Genomic DNA, 21,847 nt, shown 5'->3' with positions numbered 1-21,847 from the left:
CCCCCAGCTGGGAACCAAGTATTCAAATGTGAGCCTATGGGGCTGTTCTCATTCCAACCAGCCTGCTCCTGTACCTCAGAGAAACCACTTTTCCACTCAGAACAATACCTAGTGCTCTCTCAAACCCCCAGGGACTTGTTTATTGCATTCTTTTAGGCCTACCCTCCCTACTGCCTGACCTAGCTTCTCTGAGAGTGTAAGTCCCGCCAGGCCCGTTTTCTGTGGTCATGGTTGACTGAGGGTGCTTGAGCAGATGATCCAGGCGCGTGCTTCTCAGCCCAGAGCTCGTCATATCCATTGCTTTCCCACCACGTGAGTAATCAGGCCTGGCACGTTTTCTTTGATGAAAGACTAGGATTAAACCCCTTTTTATTTAAATTTCTAGTTTGAATATTTTTCCTTTTTTTCTTCTGTATTGCACATTGTATGTATGTTAGTATGAGCACATGCTTATTTACATACGAGTTGGTGCGTGTATGTGTGTGGAAGGCAGGTTGGGCTCAGACCTGAGGTAGAAGTTGGCTGTCTTTCTTCAGTCTTTATTGTTTTGGAGACAGGATCTCACTGATCCTAGCGCTCATTAGTGTGCCTAGGCTAGTATGAGCCTTTACAAGTACAGGGGTTATTGGAACATGCTGCCACCCCAAAAAGGTTCTTGTGCCTAAGCTGCGGCACCACTGCCTTTTCCCGGGCCCCAGGTTTAGTATTTTAAATAGCTCTCTTGTAAACAATCTTACATTGTATGTTTTTAATTTTTTCCTTTTGCGTGAATTCCTAGAGAAAAGAAGTATGAAATGCTTTTTAAGACTTTGAGTATTACCAGACTGCTTTAGGAAATGTGTGACATCAACGCTATATAGTCATTTTAAATTGAGAATTTCTTTGTTTACTGGTCATTTTCCCTTAGTTTACTAAACTTAGATGCAAAACTATTTAAAGCAATATGTAATATATTGAATTTACTTTTGGTTTTTGTTTTATTTTCATTTTTTTAAACTTAACAGCTGTTACTTTTCTGTAGTTCCTCATCTAGGCATGTCCTTGTGAGGTTTTTTTCATCTATGTTGGAATTGTCAGAAGATGTGTAGATCTTGTTTAGGCAACTGTATTCTTGAGATTTCAGGGGGTAGCTTCCTTGTCATATATAGAAGACACTGTCTCATAGTAGACCCCCTCGTCTTCTGGCTCTTAGTCTTTCCACCCCTTCTTCCATGATGTTCCCTGAACCGTAGGTGCAGGAGTTGTGTTGTAAATGTATTGATTGGCCTGGGCACTCCATGGTCTATGGTTTCTCTGCATTTTGACCAGCTGTGCTTGCTGTAATGGTCTCCACCTGCTGCAGAAGAAGCTTTTTTTCTTGTTTTTGTTTTTTTTGAGAAAGAGTTTCTCTGTAGCTTTGGAACCTTGATGCGGGAGAATTGTCTGTATTCTGTCAATCATATTTTAATAAAACGCTGATTGGCCAGGCAGGCAGTATAGGTGGGAAAGCCAGACAGGAAGTAGAGGTGGAGCAAAGAGACTGGGAGTATTCTGGAAGCAGAAGCTCCCTCCACCATTCCTGCCCAGACCACCGAAGAGGCAACATGTAAGCTGACAGCTGAAAAAGGTACCAAGCCATATGGCTAACATAGATGAGAATAATGGGTTAATATAAGCTATAAGAGTTAACAAGAAACCTGAGCTAATGGGCCAATCAGTTTATAATCTTATGGAGTCTTGTGTGTGATTTTCTTTGGGATATGCCGGTTGTGGGGTACTGGGCGGGACAGAAACCCCAACAAGCCGGACCCATCATGTTACAGAACCTGTCTTGAAATTTGCTTTGTAGAGCAGGCTGGTCTTGAACTTATAGAGATCCACCTGCCTCTGCCTCCCAAGTGCTAGGATTAAAGGCTTGAGCCACCACTGCCTGATGAAGAAGCTTCTTTGATGTGAGTGAGCTATGCCTGTCTGTGGGAGTTAGAATAAGTATTTAGAATGCAGTTGGGAATTATACTGGTTTAGGACAGTGACAGTCATAGGTTCTCCTTTAGGGTCCATGATCTGATCAGCCATCTTTCTTATTTTGCAACTACGCCCAAACCAGTGATATTTTATCTCGTTTCTCACATTATTTTTTTAATCAGTTCTTCATTTTTTTTTGCACTCATTTGTGATTTTTCCATTATTATTCTTCTCTATTTCCATATACATCCTATTTTTTTCTGTCTGGCTTTTAAGCTCCTTGAAGACAAAGATCAATTTCTTTGTATCTTATTGTATTATCTACTATACAATAGATAATAAATATTGATCAGCGGATAAATATTGAGGTGGGAGTCAATGTCCTCAGTGATGAAGCAACTGGAGAGTTCCCCCATATTCCGCTGGATAGCTCCATACTCTTGTGGGCAGCGCTAGTTAAACTCAGCGAGTCTTGGAGCAAATATAAAAAGTCGTGATGGAGACTGGTGAGATGATCCAGTGCACATAAAGGCTCCTGCCATTAAGCCTGACAATCTGAGTTTGATCCCCAGGGTCCAGTTGGTGGAAGGAGAGATCTGACTCCCCCAAGTTGTCTTGTGACTGCTTCATGCATGATGTGGCATGTGCGTGCCTCCACAGCCAATAAATAATGAACGTAATGAAAGAATAATAGTGGGAAGAGGACGTAATGGGGGAAGGAGCACCAGGGTGGAATAACGAGCAATCAGAATGTATTGTGTACATGTATGAAATTGTCAAAGGATAAATTAATTTATAAAAACTTAAAAAACAAAATTTTAATGTCTTTTAAATATATACCATAGCAATCATTTTTCTTTATGAACTGTTTAACATTCATTGTACTAGATTCCTAATTTTTCAAATGTAATTTCTTCTAAGACTGATCTACCCTTTTAATGGTTATATTATTATAATGGTGTTGCATTATTACATCATCAAGAAAAAATAAATTAGAACTTATTTACCATATAAATTGTGTATGCTCAGAATATATTTTCCTAGATGTTTGACAGTGACTGATTGGGAACTCATCTGTCTCTTGGTAGTTGCTCATGGTAACATTCTCATTGTATTTAGATTAATTTAAAGTTTGGCATCAGAAAGCCAGAAGCCCGAACAGGAACTGAGACAGACACCTGTACAGCCTGTGCGGGGACCTTGATTCTTGAGTTTGCTGCATTGAGTCGGTTCACAGGAGCAACAATATTTGAGGTTTGCTTCTCATGGCTTTTCATCTGGGGTTCAGGAGGAGCTAACTTTCCATTTGTTTCATTTGGCTAAGGATTAGGACTTGCCGTTGTAGGATTACTGCTTATTTAATGTACTTTTAGTCAAATCTTAGTGTTACAGGCATGGAAGTCATTGTGAAGCAACTGTATTAAGTTCGCTTTTTGTTCACAAATCATAAAGTAAAATTTAGCTTTCTTCTTAGAAGATTGTTTTAACTACATTATGTAAATTTGATGACTTCTTTATAGCATAGATGTCTAGGTGTCTGTGCTTTATTTGTTAGACTTCCAAATGGTTGATTGTATTTCTGAAACCTTCAGAAACCATTTAAACCCATAGTGAAACTTTTGTACATAAGCCTTGATTAAGACTCTGATGTGTAAATTTGTTTACTCCAAGGGAAAAGTTATTCATTATTAAGACTTATATTGTCCCACATATTTTATTGGGGTCTGTCTCTGTCTTACATTTAAAAAAATCTACTGTAACTGTTCATTTGAATGTAATTATCATCAGAATGCAAGAGTTACCTAAGTGCCTACTTTCTTAGACACTTGACTTAGATGATGTTTTTTTTTTAAGTCATAAGATGGTGACATGGACAGAACACCAGTAGGGAACACAAAGCACCATTACAGATACTGGATAAGGATGTGGACTAAGTCAGCAAGGTCTTGTGCCCCGTACTTGTCTGGGTGTAAAGGATGCCTTGAGGACAGATTTATCAGGAGTGATTGGTTAATGTTTTAAACTTAAAATTTAAAATAAACCCATTGTCTAGTAGTTTCCCTTTATTAGACAGTACAGGTACTTATACATATGTTTTAATATAATATTAATTAAATAGTGTTTTAATATAATACTAAATTTAATTAAATATTAAAATTTTAATATTCTGAAATATTGATGCATTTGTAGGTGAAAATGAGTGTCAATAGATAAATCTCAGTCCATGGGTAAATGAATGAAGTTGGATGTAGAGTCCATGTCTTGACTCTTTCCATTGGCCTATTTTGTTTTTCTGAATATATATGTTGGAAAAAAAAATCATGATTTTAAAAACCTCCTAAAAGCCTTTGACAGAAGTTGGCTGCCACAGGGCTAAGCTGTGGTTTGTCTCCCTCAAGTCAGTGTGAAAGCACAACTGTGCTCAGTGACTGTCTGTCTCTCTGCCTGAGAAGTCGCGATCAGTGGCAGGACGACTCATGGTGCCTGGACTATTTTCTGCCTGCCCATTGTCAGAAAAACTGCTGACCCTAATAGATGGAGACCAATATAAAAAAAATCAGAGTTTTTGTATTAATGTTCTATAATTCAATTTTAAGCTTTAGTTAAATCTGTAATTTTACTGTGTGTTTTTAAGCTATAAAATGAAATGGGGAAATATCACCAGTATCACACTTTCCAGATTTGAAAATTTACCCTTTAATGATAGTCGTGGTCTACTTTGTTGAAATATAATTACCATGCATCATTTGCTATCAAGAATGTAAATGATTTTCACTCCATTGCCAAATCTACAAAGTAGCAAATTAGGTTTAATGATTTTTTTTTTGCTTGCAGTACTAAATAAGTTCATGTCCTAAAATTAATTTAGAATTTTATCAGTAGATATCATTTGCTATTCCATGTATAACATCTTTCTATCCAAAGTTAAGAATTTTGTAAGAAATAATTTAATACTTAATGGGTAAAAGTAAATGAAAAAAGGGATTATAAGGTTATAATTTTATATATACATAAATATATAAAAAAGTTCTCAGACTAGTTGATTTGCTAATTTTCCACTAATAAAATTATGCCTCACTTAAAAAAATATCTGAAATGAGTTTCAAAGATAGCATATTAGCTGTGAATTCTCTTCAGATTTGCTAAATAAGACTACCTTATGAGATTTCCACTTTGTACTTAGGTGGTAATAATTGTTTTAACAAGTGTATTTAATTATATCAGTTTAATATGATCCTTGTCTGAATGTGAACCTTGCTGCAAGAGTAAATGACCATGGATATTCACCAAGTAAAATCTCTTAATATGAAGTCAAGGCAAAATTTTAAGAAAATTTATAAGTGATTATCTTAAGAATTTTGCTTAGTATTAAAAGGTTCTATGGTCTTTGATTTATAATTTTCCCCCTTCTTTGCCAGAGACAAAGTTCTTCAAGTATGCTTTTGTTTTTTAATTATAGGAATATGCGAGAAAAGCTCTTGATTTTCTCTGGGAAAAAAGGCAACGAAGTAGCAACTTAGTAGGCGTGACTATCAATATTCACACTGGAGACTGGGTTCGCAAAGGTATGCAAGTGGGCTTTAAAATCAGACCTTCACATCCTTAGGATGGTAGTAAATACAGCATTTTCTTTTTTGAAGATGATCGGGATAGCATTCTTTCACATTTTAGTCGTATAGCATTTGCAGGTGCAGGGAGAGACAAGACATTGGTTTCTTCGAGGATTAAGCGATCAGAAGACTTTGTCTCACGTCACAGTCCCCCTCTCTCCCTCTGTGTGTGTGTATGTGTTCTGCCTCTGGAGAGTGGAACGTAGACTCCGAAGTCCTGTTCTTGGAATTTAAGCTCTGTGATCTTGGGCAGATTATGTCACTTGTGTTTGCCTCTGTATTGTGTCTGTAAGATGAGGCATTAGTACCACTTCAGAGTTACTGTGAAGGTTCCATGAGTTAGCTTGGCATCCTGAGGACAGTCCTGGCTATGTGAAGGCTATGTATTATAAAATGGTATTGGGGGAAGAGGGCCGCTTGTTTGTCCCGGCCACCCAGAACCGAAATAATCACACAGTAATCATATTATTTAAATCATTGCTTAGCCCATGAGCTCTAGCTTCTTATTGGCTAACTTCTACATATTTAACTCATTTCTATTAATCTGTGCATCTTCACGAGGTTGTGGACTACCAACAAAGTTTCAGCACGTCTACCTCTACAAGGCTGTAGGATCCTTGGCGTTTCCCTGACTCAGCCTTCTTCCTCTCAGCATTCCGTTTAGTTTTCTCTGCCTAGCTCTGTTCCCCTACAGCTCTGCTATAGGCCCAAAGCAGTTCCTTCATTAACCAATGAAAGCAACACATAGACAGAAGGACCTCCTACACCAGAATGTCACAGATATGGTATTAGTCCGCCTGACTAATAACTTTACTTCTAGAATCTAGCCTGAGGAAATAGTACAAGCCACAGAGAATTTGTTTCTAAAGATATTCATCATGTATTCATTGATAATATATTCCCCAGGCAACAGGAAGAGAGAGACCCTGGGTCTGGCAAGGAATTTTGAGACATTAAGGCCCTCCCGCAGTGACCACTTACTCCAAGAAGACCATACCTACTCAAACAAGGCCACAGCTTCCTAATCTCTCTTCAATAGTGTCACACCCTGATTAAGCATTCAAATATATGAACCTCTGGGGACCAGTCATTCTTATTCAGTCCGCTACTCAGCATAATTCAATTCTTTGTGAATGAGTACATACATGTGCACAGACACATTTTCTTCAGCTGTTCATTTTTGGACACTATAGCTTGGCTATAGTGTTGCAGTAAATACGTAGCTATCTCTATTCTGTGCCAACTGATTCCTTCAGATATACACCCAGGAGAGGTATAATAGAATCATGTGGTAGTTTGATTTCTAAAGTTTTTTCTTTCTTTCTTTCTTTCTTTCTTTCTTTCTTTCTTCCTTCCTTCCTTCCTTCCTTCCTTCCTTCCTTCCTTCCTTCCTTCCTTTCTTTCTTTCTTTCTCTCTCCCTCTCTCTTCTTCTTCTTCTTCTTCTTCTTCTTCTTCTTCTTCTTCTTCCTCTTCTTCTTTCTCCTCCTCTTCCTCCTCCTCCTCCTTCTCCTCCTCCTCCTCCTTCTCCTCCTCCTCTTCTTCTTCTTTGCTTGAGGACAATTTAATTAGAGTTTAAAAGAAAAGCCCAAGGGAAGACAAGTTGTAAATCTTTGCAGCTGCCTGGAGGAGGAAGATTTTTGAAACGAAAGAGAAAAAGCTGTGCTGTTTGAGTTAGGCCAATATGGAGGTCAGCCACATGGTGGGGAAGGGAGCTTTAGAGAAAGAATGAAGCCCTAAGTGTTAGGGAAAACATACTTAAAAAGAGATAGAACAAAAGGAACACAGGAAAGCAGGCACACTTACACAGCTCCATGGCTGTGGTGTGGACAGAAGGCAGAAATTCTGGGAAGGGCACATCATCTCATTAAAGGGGTAATTATTCCTCTCATCTCTTTCACATGGTTTAAGGCAAATCAGCCTTCATAAGGGGCGGTGCCTTCACTTGGTGATTGATCAACCAACTGGATTAACTCTTAAGGGTGGAGACTGCACAAGCAGCTCAGGACAGGAAACCCAAAAGGAGTATTCCCAGATGCACCCTTGTTTTTCTGGCCGGGCAGTGTCAGAAGGGAGCTCTGTCTTGTAGACTATACACAAGGGCAGGAGTGGAACTCCAGTCCAGACACTCATCCCTCTGTGAACAGCTTTGAAACCAGATCTCTGAGTTTTCATGGTGAAAGTGGGCTTAAGTCTTCTAATTTCAGCTGTCTACTGAATGATTTTAGGGTTGCCTTCTCAGAGAGGGGAATGTTACAGTGGTATTGGGGGCCTGTTAAGGGAAAGGTATTTTTTTCTGGTCAGAAGAATGGAATTGAAAATTTTAAAATCCATACCGAGTTTCGTAGTGGCTGGGCTAATTTACATTTCCATTCAATTATCAACAATGTAGAGACCTTACTGATTTTCTGTTTGCTTAACCTGTCAAGAATTAAAGTAGATAATTTCTAGCATTGATTTTTTTTAAAAAATCATTCTATTTTTGCTTTATATATATTCCATTCAGTATGGTGGGTGCATTTGTTTTAGATTGCTGTCTCTTAGCTGAACACTGTGTGTGGTGATCCTCTCCATCAGGTCCTCTGTCCGCCTTATCTTGCAGTTTGCCAGATTCACCTTTCCCCATCCTCCTGCTTTCACTTCTTGCAAGTTCTTTGTGCTGTCAATGTGTCATTTGTAGAATTTGCACATATCTACATGGATTGTATTGCTTTTCATATTTTAATCTGTTGGTCTTTTTAATACACGTAGGCTCATTTATTTCAGTATGTTGCATCTTTTTTGTTTTTTCCATCCTTTTGTTTTTGATTGATATATATGTCTCTAAATACAAGCTGAGTGTGTTCTCTTATCCCTTTGTTTCCCCCTCCCCAACCTTTTTCTGCTATATCAATACTATATCAATATTTCATTCTGACTGACTCCTTCAGGCTTATTGTTCTCTTTCTCTACCTCTCCCCTCTTTTTTTTTTCCTCCCTCACTATTTAAATAATAGCAGACTTCATTGGGGTATTTGTAACAAGGTTTCTCTCCTGCTCACCAGTTCCTGAATAACCACTCAGAGGCTTTATATTAATTATAAATGTTTGGCTGATGCCTCAGGCTTATTACTAACTAGCTCTTACATCATAAACCTAACCCTTTTCTACTAATCTATGTATTTTCACATAGCTGTGGTGTTACCAGGGATGCTCTGGCACATTGCTCCTTGGGCTGCTGCTGGCCTCTCTCAGACTCCATCCTTTTTCTGTATCTCTGCTTGGATTTCCCACCTGGATCCATCTTGTCTTGCCAGGCCAAAGCAACTTTATTTATCAGTCAACGAGAGCAACACATATTCACAGCATATAGAGATACATCCCACAGCATTATTTTAGTTATGTGTACTTTGCATATAACTTAAAATATATAGATTGAGTCAGGCAGTAGTGGTGCATGCCTTTAATCCCAGTACTTGGAAGGCAGAGGCAGGTGGATCTCTGTGAGTTTGAGGCCAGCCTGGTCTACAAGAGCTTGTTCCAGGACAGGCTCCAAAGCTAGAGAGAAACCCTATCTTGAAAAATAAAAAATGTGATATTGTTTTTATTTCTGTGTCCTAATATGTGATCTGTTCTTTCTTTCTGGAGAACTATAAATATCAAAGACAAAGAAAAACTTACAAAAATGTTGTTACAATTTTAGGTATAAGTTTCTTTTTTTCTTTCAGCAGTTTTTGGGCCTTTAAATTAAAAATGTTTGCTTTTAATTGCTAAAACTTGATTTCTATTTTTTTATAGAGACTTTAATTTTTCGATTTGTGTTGGTTAAATCACTGTTAACTTGTCCTCCATATAGCTTAGACATGCTGAAATAAATTTTCTAAATAAGAGAAAATTGTAATCAATTTTATATAGCAACTTTGAAACACAAGCTATTTGCAACAAGGGAGCTGTTATTCGTATAGCAGGCTGGGTTAGAGTTCTGCGGGTGTACAGTTTTATGTTAACTCTTCATGGTGGCACATTGTTTTTACTCTGCTCTACTAGTGTCCTCATTTGTATACCCTATGCATTTTCAGACATATTTAATAAAGGACTACATTTATATGTATTTCTTGTAGACAGTGGAGTTGGAGCAGGGATTGATTCATATTATGAGTATCTGTTGAAAGCCTATGTCTTGCTTGGAGATGACAGTTTTCTGGAAAGATTTAATACAGTAAGTTGATTTATTTCTCTATTAATTTTGTAGCTAATTCCGTTTGATTCCAAGATTGATGAAAACTTAACAACCTCAATGACCTTCTTAAAAGTTTGTCTTTAATGTGTTGTTGAGCTTCTTAGCCCTCTCTGGTGTTGGACAGGGCGATGTGTGAGCGATGCACTCCGCGAAAGTTCCCTTTTCATCTTCTGTCAGGGAGTGTGTAGCTCTGGCAGTGTGTGATTCCGCTACGTTTGGGTTTGACCTATCGTATTCTGAACATAGCCGACAGTTACTGGAATGAGGTATAGCTAACTCTCACTTCTGGGTTCCAGTTCTGTTTGAAATGTTGGAAGTTTGGCTCAGTCTTGATCACTCCAGACAAGAACCACAAGAACCACAGAGAGAAGCTTTGGGAAAGGAGAGGGTTGACCTCACCCTGGCTGCTTTGTACCTGAAGCAGCTGAGGCTAACATAGCAAACCCGTCAGCTGTCACTGTGTTCATTTCAACAGGATTTCCTTTCTGTTTTTGCTCACCCATCAGTTCACCTGCATCACATATGTGATATGTTTTGACATTGTAGTTCAAAATAGGAGAGAGATCTTAGCTTACATCCTGTTTGGGCAGCATACTGGCCGTGTGTTTTGGGGTGGGTGAGCATCTCTGGTTGCCTTTATTGCTCATCTACAAAATTGGAATACTGGAGCTTTTCCACCAGGTGTTTGGGGAGACTACAGAGTTTTTATGGACAGAGTAACTAAACATATGCCAAATTGTCAATAATAGTAATTGAGCTAGCAAAACAGCTTCCTTAACGTCCTATTAAATTGGAATTAGAGAGATGTCTTAGTGGCTAACAGCACTTGCTGCTTTTGCAGAGGATCTGGATTCAGTTTCCAGCACCCACATAGCAGCTCACAGCCCCCTTAAGCTTCAGTTCCAGGTGGGCCAATGTCATCTGGCCTTTCCAGGCATTGGTCATGCCTGTGGTACACAAATACTCATGCAGGTACTCACACATATACATAAAATAAAAATAGATAAATTTTAAGTCCTAGTAAATTTCTGAATACTAAAAAAAAAAACCTCTACATATGTTATTTGCTGATAGTGAGATTTTTTTTCTTTTTCTTTTTAGAGATGAGTAAGGACAAGTAAATTTTTGTTGGCTCATTAGTATTTCTTGTCATATTTTCAAAGCTGAGACATATATAAGATAAACAGAAGAAGAGGAAAGGAGATTCTAAGAACAGAAAAAACAGAGCTAGCTGACCATGAGAGTGGTAATAGTGATTGTGTACATTTGTTTTGGTAGTAGCGAGTACCAGAATATTATGTTAGCAGAGAAGGGACCACATTTCCTAGATAAAGGAGGGAAAAAAAATCTAAACTCTGTAAGATGTTTTTGTTCCAATGGGACCAGAGGATATTACAGGCATCATAACCATGAGCTGATCACATATTAGATAGAGATGTTCAAATTGGTTTCTCTCAGAAGACTCTACCCCCACTTTGCTGTGTATATGTGTTCATATATGCACAAGTGTGTGTGCTTGAGTGCTGTCTTCAGATGCTGTGTGCCTTACTTTATTGACGCAGAAGCTCTTCACCAAACCCAGACCTGCCCATTACCTAGACTGGCCGGGCCAGCCAGCCTTAGGGATCTTCTGTTTTTACCTCCTGAACACTGGGATTGGAGGATGATGCTGTCCCTGGCTTTTTCCTGTGGATCCTGGGTATCTGAACTCACGTTCCTTATACTCTGCAGTGAGCACTGTAGTGAGTGATGGATCCTCCCAGCCCCGGAAAGCCTCTTATTAATTGTTGTCTTTAATATTCTGTCTTCTAAAGATAAAGGATCTTGTATAAGCCTAGGATACCTTTGAACTCCTTCCTCCTACCTCAGCCTCCCAGTTCTAGTATTGTGGGCACAAACCAGTGTTTTTAGCCTTGTTTTGTTTTAAATCATTTCAGCATCTTAGTAGATATTTGTATAAATTGTGATCTCTGTGTGTGTGTGCGTGTGTGCACCTGCCCATGTAGGGCATGTATACCTGTCCTAGGTTTGAAACCTTGGGTGTGTTAGACAAACATTCTTCCACTGAATTATACTCATACTTCTGCATCAGACTGAGAAAATCTATAGCAAAGTACATCATTTTTTTCCCTCTAAATATTTACATAATCGATTGACATATAGGGAATTTATCTATATATCTATTCAGGATTAATTCCTTTACTGTGCTGTGTAGTATTTTTTACATCTACTTTCCTGAGCGTTTTGTTGTGATCTTTCAGCACTATGATGCCATAATGAGGTATATTAGCCAGCCACCTCTCCTTCTTGATGTGCACATTCATAAACCAATGCTGAATGCTCGGACCTGGATGGATTCTTTGCTTGCCTTTTTTCCAGGTTTGCAGGTAAAGGATCTATTTTCTTAATATTAGGATGAAATTATTTTAGTTAAATATATTTATGATCTCTAAAATCGAATGATAAAGTTATTATTTCAAAATTGTACTAATCTTGTAATATGATGGTTATAGATAAAATTAGCTCATGCTTTATACTAAGTGATTTTGTTGTTGACTTCTAGGTTTTAAAGGGTGATATTAGACCTGCTATTGAAACTCATGAAATGTTATACCAGGTGATTAAAAAGCACAATTTTTTACCAGAGGTAAGCAAATAATATTTGATATTCTCCTTCACACACACACACACCACACCTATATCTACATATATCTATGTGTCTATATCTATATATACTTTCTAAATTTAAAGATAGAAAATATCTTTAAAGTGTGGTTACTCCTTTAAATTTATATTATATAATCTTTTTGCTTTTTTCTGTGTGTTGCAAGGTCTAATTTAGGATAATGATGATACTGCTATAAAAGTCTAAGCTTACTGTTTCTCAACCTGTTTTAACTCATTCCTATGTACTATTAACCACCACCTCTTGTTGTTTGGTTTCTTTTAAACATTTGTGGATTGATGGGGAACAAACCTAGGCCCTTGTGCACACTAGGAAAGTGCTCTACCACTGACATGTATTCCCAGCCCTAATACTGTCTCATTCTTACTTTGAAAAAAAAGTTTTAACTTTATTGTTATCATGTGCCAATGTGCGTGTGCACAGCCGGTGACTGTGGGACAGTGTGTGTATACCACAGTGCCTATGTGGCCATCAGAGGACTGAGTTGTGTAGTCACTTTTCTCCTTCTACTTTTATGTGTTTCCAGGGATTGAACTCATGTCAAGCTTGCACAGCAAGCCTCCTGACACGCTGAGCTATCTTGCTGGCCCCATTCTAGCTTATGGTGCATACTATCTGGTGGATCTTACTACTGTTTATATTCTGAAGCTTGTTTGATGAAAGTTATGTCTATTAGGTATAATTTTGGTTATCATAACTCATCCTAAAAATGTTGAGAATAAGCTGGGCAGTGATGGTACACACCTTTAATCCCAGCACTCAGGAGGCAGAGGCAGGTGGATCTCTGTGAGTTTGAGGCCAGCCTGGTCTATAAGAGCTAGTTCCAGGACAGGCTCCAAAGACACAGAGAAATCCTGTCTTGAAAAACCCAAAGGAAAAAAGATATTGAGAATGTCTTCATGCTGACTGGAAATCGCTCTTTTTCTAAACAACCTTGCATCCATGATAGTTGTCTTTGCTATACTGATGTAAAGAGATACTTACTGAAAACATGTTTTTTGGCTTTCCAGAAATGCACCTTTACACATTTTGTGACGTGTTGCCTTGTTCTTTCTGTTCTCTGTGAAATATATAAACTTTCCATTAACATAGGTGTTTCCTAAGGCATTAGCTCTGGAAGGTATAGTTTTATTAACCCTCAAGTGCAAGGCTTTGTATTACAAAAAGCTCATATTTTTGATGAATCACATGAGGTTTCAACTAAATACACTGATCACTTACATTCTTGTTACTTAAAAAGAAAAAAACACTGTTGGGACTGAAGATATGCTTAAGGCACTGGCTGCTTTTCCAGAGGACACAGGTTTCCTTCTCACCACCATATGGCCATTCATAACCATCTTTAACTCCAGTGCCAGAGAATCAGCACAGACATACACACAGGCAAAACACCCATACACAGAAAATAAAAAGCTTAAGAACACCTGTTGACAGAGGTTTCTGTCCCACCTGGTCCCGCAGCCATTCAGTCCCAAAGAAACACACAGACGTCCACATTAATTATAAACTGTTTGAACTGTTAGCTCAGGCTTCTTATTAACTCTTACATTTTAAATTAGCCCATAATATTTTTCTGTGTTAGCCACATGGCTTGGTACCTTTTATTGGTGAGGCATTCTCATCTTACTTCCTCTGTGTCTGGGTGACAACTGAAGACTGAGCCTTTCCTTTTCCCAGAATTCTGTTCTGGTTGCCCCGCCTATACTTCCTGCCTGGCTACTAGCCAGTCAGCATTTTATTAAACCAGTACAACTGACAAAACTTTACAGGTACAAGACCATTGTCCCACAGCAAACACTGTTGACGGTTATAGATTAACTTTCATATAGACTAATTTTAATTTCAAGTAATTTCTTGATTTATTTTACTGAGGATTTGACATTATTATAAAATGAAACAGGCTACAATAAAATATACATACTTGAAACTGCCTAGAGTAGAAAATACATAGATGAAAATACAATAGGAAATACACAGAGTGTCAAGTGTTTCTCAAAAACGGTGTGTTAGATAAGACATAATTACTTGATTTAACATTCCACTCTGTGTAGGTATATGAAAACAGTATGCTGTACATCATAAACACAACTTTGTCAATTAAAGAAAAGGAAATTAGAACACCAGAAAAGTACTAATTCAAGAGAAAAGGAAAGAAACAAATGGAAAACTCAGTTATTAGACAATGTAGGTCGTATTTATTGGCATTTCTAAGTGCCATTCTTGTTTTTTTCTGAGTTCCTTGTTGGTCCAGTTGGCTATTTAAAGGTCAGGTAGGGTTGGCACGCTGCTTGAGTTGGAAAAGTGCTTGCAGTACAGAGATGGAGACCTGAGTTCAATCCCTAGAACCCATGCAGTGCACACTTGTGATTCCAGACAGGTGAATGAATTTCTGGGACACACTGGCCAACCAGAGCCTCTGTCTCAAGAGGCAACACACATGGTTGACCTCCATACTTACATATATGAACACACATACATGAACATGATCACACAATAAAAATAACTTAAAGGCTTGGTTCTAAAATGTATTTTAACAACAATAGTATGTTATGGATGAAAGTTTACGGTGACTTGTATATTTATTATTTTTACCTCTTATACATATTGCTTTGTATTCTAGAACTGCTTGTTTAATTTTCAGTCACATTTTTATGCTTATATGTTATTCTGTACAGGCATTTACTACAGATTTCAGGGTCCATTGGGCTCAGCATCCTTTAAGACCAGAGTTTGCAGAAAGTACCTACTTCTTATATAAAGTAAGAAAACTTATTATTCTTGGCTTCCCCCTACTTTCTTGTTCTTTTATAATAACAGTTAGTTAGTATTTAGTGTTATAATGGTTGGATTTATCATTATTTGCATTCATTTAGCTATCAAATTGTAGAAAGATGTAAAATATCTTGTAAATGTGATGCCTTTTCAAGAATCCTTGTGAAGACCAGGATAGAGGCTACAGGTCCAAACCCCAGACTCGGGGAATTAATATCCCAACTTGGTTATAAGTAAATCCTTCCTGAAGACTGTGAACATCTCTGCTGTAAAGAAGAGGGTGATGAACAAAATGAAAACTGAAAAAAATGAAAATAAAAAATCACTTGCAAAGATTTCTTTCAAAGGGAAATTTTATTTTTGGATAAAATAAATATATTTTATTTTATAAAATATATATTTGGATAAAATAAATAAAATAAAATTTCTGGGTCCTAAGGCAACCTCCCCACTTCAGTTGGGGAGCTCTTTTGAGCATTTAGAAAGTAACTTAAAGGCTGAAGCTTATGGCTTCAATTGTTTAAGGAATTCTGTAAACCAAATCCATCGTATATTTTCAAATCTGTGTCCTGTGTAACATGTATTCTAGTGACTGACACGAGGCCTGGCATGTAGTAGCTCTCGGTAGTTACTGGACGAGTATGGGTATATGGCAGCGTATATGCTGTGTCTGTGTTCTCCTTTTCATAGGCTACAGGAGACCCTTACTACCTTGAAGTAGGAAAAACACTTATTGAAAATTTGAATAAATATGCTCGAGTGCCTTGTGGATTTGCTGCCATGAAGGATGTTCGCACTGGGAGTCATGAAGACAGGTAACAAGCACTTATTCCCTTTCCTCAACGACGGATACGGCACAAAATAGAGCTGCTTGTTGGGGCTCAGAGAAACAGTGTAGAGTCCTTGAGGATGCGAACCTTAGTTCATTGTGCTCGTTTTCAAAAACTCTTGGATCCACTCATTTTAAATTGAAGTGGTGTGTGTGTGTGTGTGTGTGTGTGTGTGTGTGTGTATTTATTTGTCACAGTGCTTGGGGTGAGTAGGAACTCTGATGTTATTAAGTAGATACATGAAGATTATTTATCAGAACCTGTTATTAGGGACATAGAAACATTGTCTCCTGTGCTGTAATGTTTTTTAAAATAGTATGTAAAAGAACTTACCAAAATAATAAAAGAGCTGGATTATGGTTTGTATTCAGTTAAGAATTCTTTAACAGCATAGTCATGGTCAGTGTGCATTCTGATTCTTTCCCTAGTGGGGAGACCAGTGGTGGCTTCTGAATACTAGAATACTGCACTGGATACTAGGTAGATGTGGGTGTCATGAAGTACTCACGTGATAAAGGGCACACATATTGACCAATGTAGTTGTCACATTCCTGCTATTTAATTAGACTTCATATCTCTGAATAACCAAAAGCTTGATTTTGCACTTGGCTGGCAAACATCTATTTTGTAACTATTCGTAAGGCCTGTTAGGAGCTGTCATTATACTAGTTTTAAAGATTAGAGAAACTCATGCCCTTTGAGCTACTGCATTAATGAAGACAAGCATGTATAAACAGACTTTCAGATGTGCTGCAGACAGTGCAAGCTGCTGTGTGGTCTTCTCTGAAATGTTTCTGGAGAATCCTGGGTCCTGAGCAGGAGTTAGAAGGGAAAAATGGATTTAGGCAAAGGCACCGTAGACATGAGGGACACAGTACTCATAACGTCACAAGGCTGGCCCTTAGTCCTTTTCTCGGGGTGTTTCAGAAATAGTTCTTAGGCTCGGGACCCCCTTCCCTGACTATAGCGGATGAGGAATGGCTAGGTTGGGGAAGTGGACATACAGATGGCAGAAAAGGAAAGCAAAGACGGACCAGCACTTCCCTGCTCTCCAGGTGCTCTTCTGAGCCCTTTTTATGCTTAACTCTTGGGAGTAGAATTCCACTACAATCCTCATTTTAAAGATGAAGAACCCAAGGGAAAGAACTTAGAGAGGCGAAGGCCTCTTACGAGGCTAGTACCATGTTACAGAGGCGTAAACCATAGTTAATGTGCCCACTCTGTTAAGTGTCAGGGTTGATAGACAAGACCCACTTCTGGTCCTCCGAGGCTTTGCAGGCAGTGAGAGGGCGGCGGTGTGAAGAAATGGCTTGATAGGTGCTGTGGTGCGATGAGGACGCGCTGCGGAGTAGAGGCCCAGGTGATCCGTTCTGTGACACTTTCACCTTTCAGAATTTATCAGCCCTCCCTCGAGCCTTCTCCCTCGCTACCCGGGTTATCATGGCATTGTTGCTGGGCTTCTCACCACTGCCTTTGCTCCATTCTGGTTGTACTCCAGTGGGTAGACTACCTCTTGAATTCTGTTGGTTGGGGTGTAGCTTGGTGGGTGTGTTAAATACTGAATTTCTTCCTTAGCTTCAAACAGAATCTCTCTCCTCTCTCTCTCTCTCTCTCTCTCTCTCTCTCTCTCTCTCTCTCTCTCTCTGTCACACACACACACACACACACAGCACTAATTATACTCAGGATGCACCCAGCACAATAGCATCTGGAGTCAGGCTGGGTGTTGCTGATATGTGTATACTTTGTATCCTACTGAAGACCGTGGTTTCATTGTTTCACAGGGGAGCATTTTACCCCTCAAACTGCAGTCTTCACTGTACTATGTTATTAACTGCCCTTAAAGATTTTTCTGTTTGTTTTTAGCTATCTTTTGTTCAACTCACACTGAATTTCTTACTGATTCCATTAGTCTCAGATACTTAACTCTAGGCTGCTAATAAAAAATATTCTCTGCCTTCACCTTGAGAAACTAATTTTTAAAGCATAAATTTAGAACTTTATATTTATGCTAAGGAATTTTCATTTCTGTTCTTGTACAAAATTATAGGGTTAAATATCATCTCAGGAGTCTTTTGGCTGAACTGCCAATTTTTAGTATCCTGCAGCTTATATATAATATAATATAATATAATATAATATAATATAATATAAAAATATAATTTCTTTCCATTCAAATTATGAGGAGGAATTTGGGGTTGGGATTGTGACCAGTGCTCTCCACATGAGAGCTTTTAGTGAGAGGCTGTTCTAGGGTGCATATTCTGATGTACTGACATCATCCTGTAGGTCACAAGCATCTACATGCTACATATTTTTTCAAGAGGAAGATGTTTTTATTTTCCTAATATTATGTGATTACTAAAAATAATTAAAATGACAAAAACTGAAAATCTTTAAGACCCTGCTCTAATATGCTTAAGATAATGCTGCACAATTTGGAGGTCATGACAGACATGGGTAATGCCTATGCATTCGGATTTGTGTATATGCTTATGGCTTTACATACAGCTAGATCATACCTACAGATGAGTGATCCAATTGTGTCTTACTCTTTTTTAAATGTTTACAAAACACATTTTCTCAGTATCATTAATCTGCCCACCAATCTGCAGTCCTCAATGTGGCATTCAGAAAAGGTTGAATTATGATAAGTGTATTGTAGACTAACAGGACAGGTTTTTTTCTGACAAGATTTCCAAAATGGAACACAAAGTTTTCAAATGTTACAGCAGGAGATGGCTCAGTAGGTCAAGTGCTTTCTGCACAGCATGAGGACCTGAGTATGATTTCTAGGACCCACGTAAAAACCAGGCATGTTCACAGATAGCTGTAACCCCAGAGTTGCAGGGGCAGAAGCAAGATGTCCAGAGCTCATTGGCCACCTGGTGCAACCAACTGATTAGTTCCAGGTGCGGTGAAAGACTGTCTCAAAAAATTCGATGGAGGCAGCCGAGGTCAGCATCAGCTCCATGTGCACATACAGCACACATCTGCGTAGCCCATGTACACCCACCACAGCCGTTTAGATATAGGGGAAAGTAGAGCTGTGGTCTTAATCTTATACGTAAGTGTGCCATTTTGTTCCTCCTGCAGAACAGGAAACAGAAGCCACAGTCTTTAGGAAATGTCCCAAAGGCCAGAGACCTCTATAGCAGAGGAGCCTCAGCTTCAAAGCCCAGACCTTACGGCTCCCATCAGTTTTTAGTAATGCTCTTTGAACTTGCATTCAATTTAGTAAACATGTCTTGAGGACCTGTGATGTGTCAGGAGCTGAGCTAGGCTAGAAGCATGGTACTGTACAACCTGTGAAGTAAGCTGCAATCATTTGTTCCCATCAAAACCTTGGGCACTGTGTTGTGGAAGGCAGGAAATTTACTTAAATCCGATGTTACAATTCCATCTGCTTCCGATACTGACATGTAATTTTATTTAAATTTCTCTTTAAAATATAACATTGAACTATATGTAAAGGCATGTGCATGCTTCCCTTTTTATTTCTCTCCTCAACCATGTGAACAGTCTGGGAGATGATATTTACAAAGATGTGCTTATAATCTCGAGGCTGTGGGTTCATTTTCATGGAACTTTTATAAATGATTTCTTTTGTTTTTAAAGCCTTCTATATCACTTAAATACCCACATAGCAAATGTCATTAAAGTAACATGCCTTATCCATGTGTTAACATGACTTGAAAGACTCTTAGATGGGACTCATTAATAAACTTAATCTGAATTGCCTCTGAGCTGTTGGTTCTCCATAGTAGAAAGCCTGTTAAAAGCCTGGTGTGAAGTTTTGATGAGATAAATGTACCTGTGACGTGGGCAGCTCCTCTGATATTTTATGCCACTGCAATATACCTGAGTCCAAGTTATTCTGAGAATTGAGGATCGAGGTGCTGTGATTCTTTGACCTTTTGAATTGTATTGATTCTATGATTGATATGTGGATTTTAAAATACTTATTTGTGACTTTTCAATTTAGAATGGATTCGTTTTTCTTGGCCGAGATGTTTAAATATCTCTATCTGTTATTTGCTGATAAGGAAGATATTATTTTTGACATAGAAGATTACATCTTCACAACAGAAGCTCATCTGTTACCCCTTTGGCTCTCAACCACAAATCGCAACATCTCTAAGAAGAACACAGTGAGTTTTAAATTAAATGCCTTACTCATCCTTTCACTTCTGTATATTCACTTTATTTTTCTAAGTAAGAAGCAGCCCATAATTAGTTCAGTTAATATATGCACGGTAGGAGGCAAGTCCTTGTAAGAGTGTCTCGTTTTCTTTTAGGGTATCACTCTTGTTTAATAAAAAATAGTTCCTTTTTACTCATATTATTAAATATATTATAATTTATTATGTATGCATAATACTCATAATATTAAATAGCACTGTTATTATTAGTTACATACTTTTTTTATGTTTCAGACCTCAGAATACACAGAACTGGATGATAGTAATTTTGACTGGACTTGTCCAAACACTCAGATTCTTTTTCCTAATGATCCATTGTATGCTCAGAGCATCCGTGAACCCTTGAAAAATGTGGTGGATAAGAGCTGTCCAAGAGGCATCATCAGAGTGTAAGATGTATTATTTTATATTTGCTAATACTAAGTTAATTCACAGTAAATAACAGAGTGCTTAAGGAGCTGTAAGAGTAGTCAAAAAGACTTCACGTAGATCAGATACTGAGGTATGTAGTTTTATTGAATAGAAATTATGTGAACTTTTATCTATTTTTGTTTAATAACAAACAGTATGTAACATTTTTAAATTTCTCTAGCACATTTTTAGACACAAAAGATTCATCAACTATTTCATTATGTCTTGTACAAGAAAATGCTTTCCTCCGTATGTCTATAGTTTCTGCGTAGTACAAAGACAGCTTTTGTTTGCTTTTGTTTGTCTTTATTGTTTTTAGACTTACTTCTTGATTGTTAACCAAACTTTTGGGAGGCACATAAATGAGCTTATTTTCTTCTATATAGATAGTTATTAGAAAGGCCATTGACAACAAGGGGGCTAAAAAAAATGAAGTGGGCATTTTTATCCACTGATGAAAATATTGTTTTGCTTTTAAATATTGTGAGGGCTGGAGAGGTAGTTCAGCGGTTAATAGCATTGATTGCCCTTCTAGAAGACCTGTACCCAAAGGGCAGTTCATAACTATTTGTAACTCCAGTCCCAGGGGATCGGATGCCCTCTTCTGGCTTCCAAGGGTACTGCATGCACATGGTGAACAGACATAGAAGCATACAAAACAATAGACATACAATTTTAAAAAATTAAAACTGAAAAAAATGTGAGAAAAATATGCTTTTAGAGAAAGAGAGCATAATGATCTATTTTATTGAAATACATGCACACACACAAAAGTGACAGTTTATTAGTAATCAGATTACGCATAGGAAAATAAATTACCCCAGCTTCACCAGTTCTGAAATTAACAATTCTGCGAATGCCGACTAAGATTATTCTTATTTGTTTTTTATATTTCACTGCTTGTAATGCACAGTTATAAACCTTGCTTCTGATTCCTTTTTGCAGAGAGGAGAGTTTCAGAAGTGGAGCTAAACCTCCTCTGAGAGCCAGAGATTTTATGGCCACTAACCCTGAGCATTTAGAAATCCTGAAGAAGATGGGGGTGAGTTTGATTCACCTCAAAGATGGGCGAGTCCAGCTGGTCCAACATGCAATCCAAGTAAGACATTGCTGTATGGGCTAGGTGCTGTCTTTGCTCTTTAGCTTCAATAGGGTGATGGCATTTGGCTCTTGT

The 21,847-nt window shown here is 38.1% G+C and overlaps 1 protein-coding gene across 2 annotated transcripts in view; it reads left to right on the top strand.

The window, feature by feature from the left end:
- Edem3 (ER degradation enhancing alpha-mannosidase like protein 3) overlaps positions 1–21,847 on the top strand; it is a 61,947-nt gene that overhangs the window by 22,883 nt on the left and 17,217 nt on the right. Inside the window, exons 7-16 of one of the 2 annotated variants that reach the window (XM_048431061.3) lie at positions 3,064–3,198; positions 5,405–5,510; positions 9,654–9,751; positions 12,034–12,159; positions 12,336–12,419; positions 15,134–15,217; positions 15,921–16,045; positions 20,046–20,211; positions 20,497–20,651; positions 21,619–21,715. In XM_048431061.3, the coding sequence (XP_048287018.2) occupies positions 3,064–3,198; positions 5,405–5,510; positions 9,654–9,751; positions 12,034–12,159; positions 12,336–12,419; positions 15,134–15,217; positions 15,921–16,045; positions 20,046–20,211; positions 20,497–20,651; positions 21,619–21,715 (1,176 nt within the window). Of the gene's footprint in view, positions 1–3,063; positions 3,199–5,404; positions 5,511–9,653; positions 9,752–12,033; positions 12,160–12,335; positions 12,420–15,133; positions 15,218–15,920; positions 16,046–20,045; positions 20,212–20,496; positions 20,652–21,618; positions 21,773–21,847 lie in introns of both variants that reach the window. The other variant, XM_048431060.3, reaches the window with a different exon arrangement.

The sequence above is a fragment of the Myodes glareolus genome, chromosome 5, assembly GCF_982192425.1.
Source record: "Myodes glareolus chromosome 5, mMyoGla1.1, whole genome shotgun sequence".
Taxonomy (NCBI): Eukaryota; Metazoa; Chordata; class Mammalia; order Rodentia; family Cricetidae; genus Myodes; species Myodes glareolus.
Note: the sequence above shows the minus strand (reverse complement) of the source record. Positions and strands in the feature narration are given on the sequence as shown.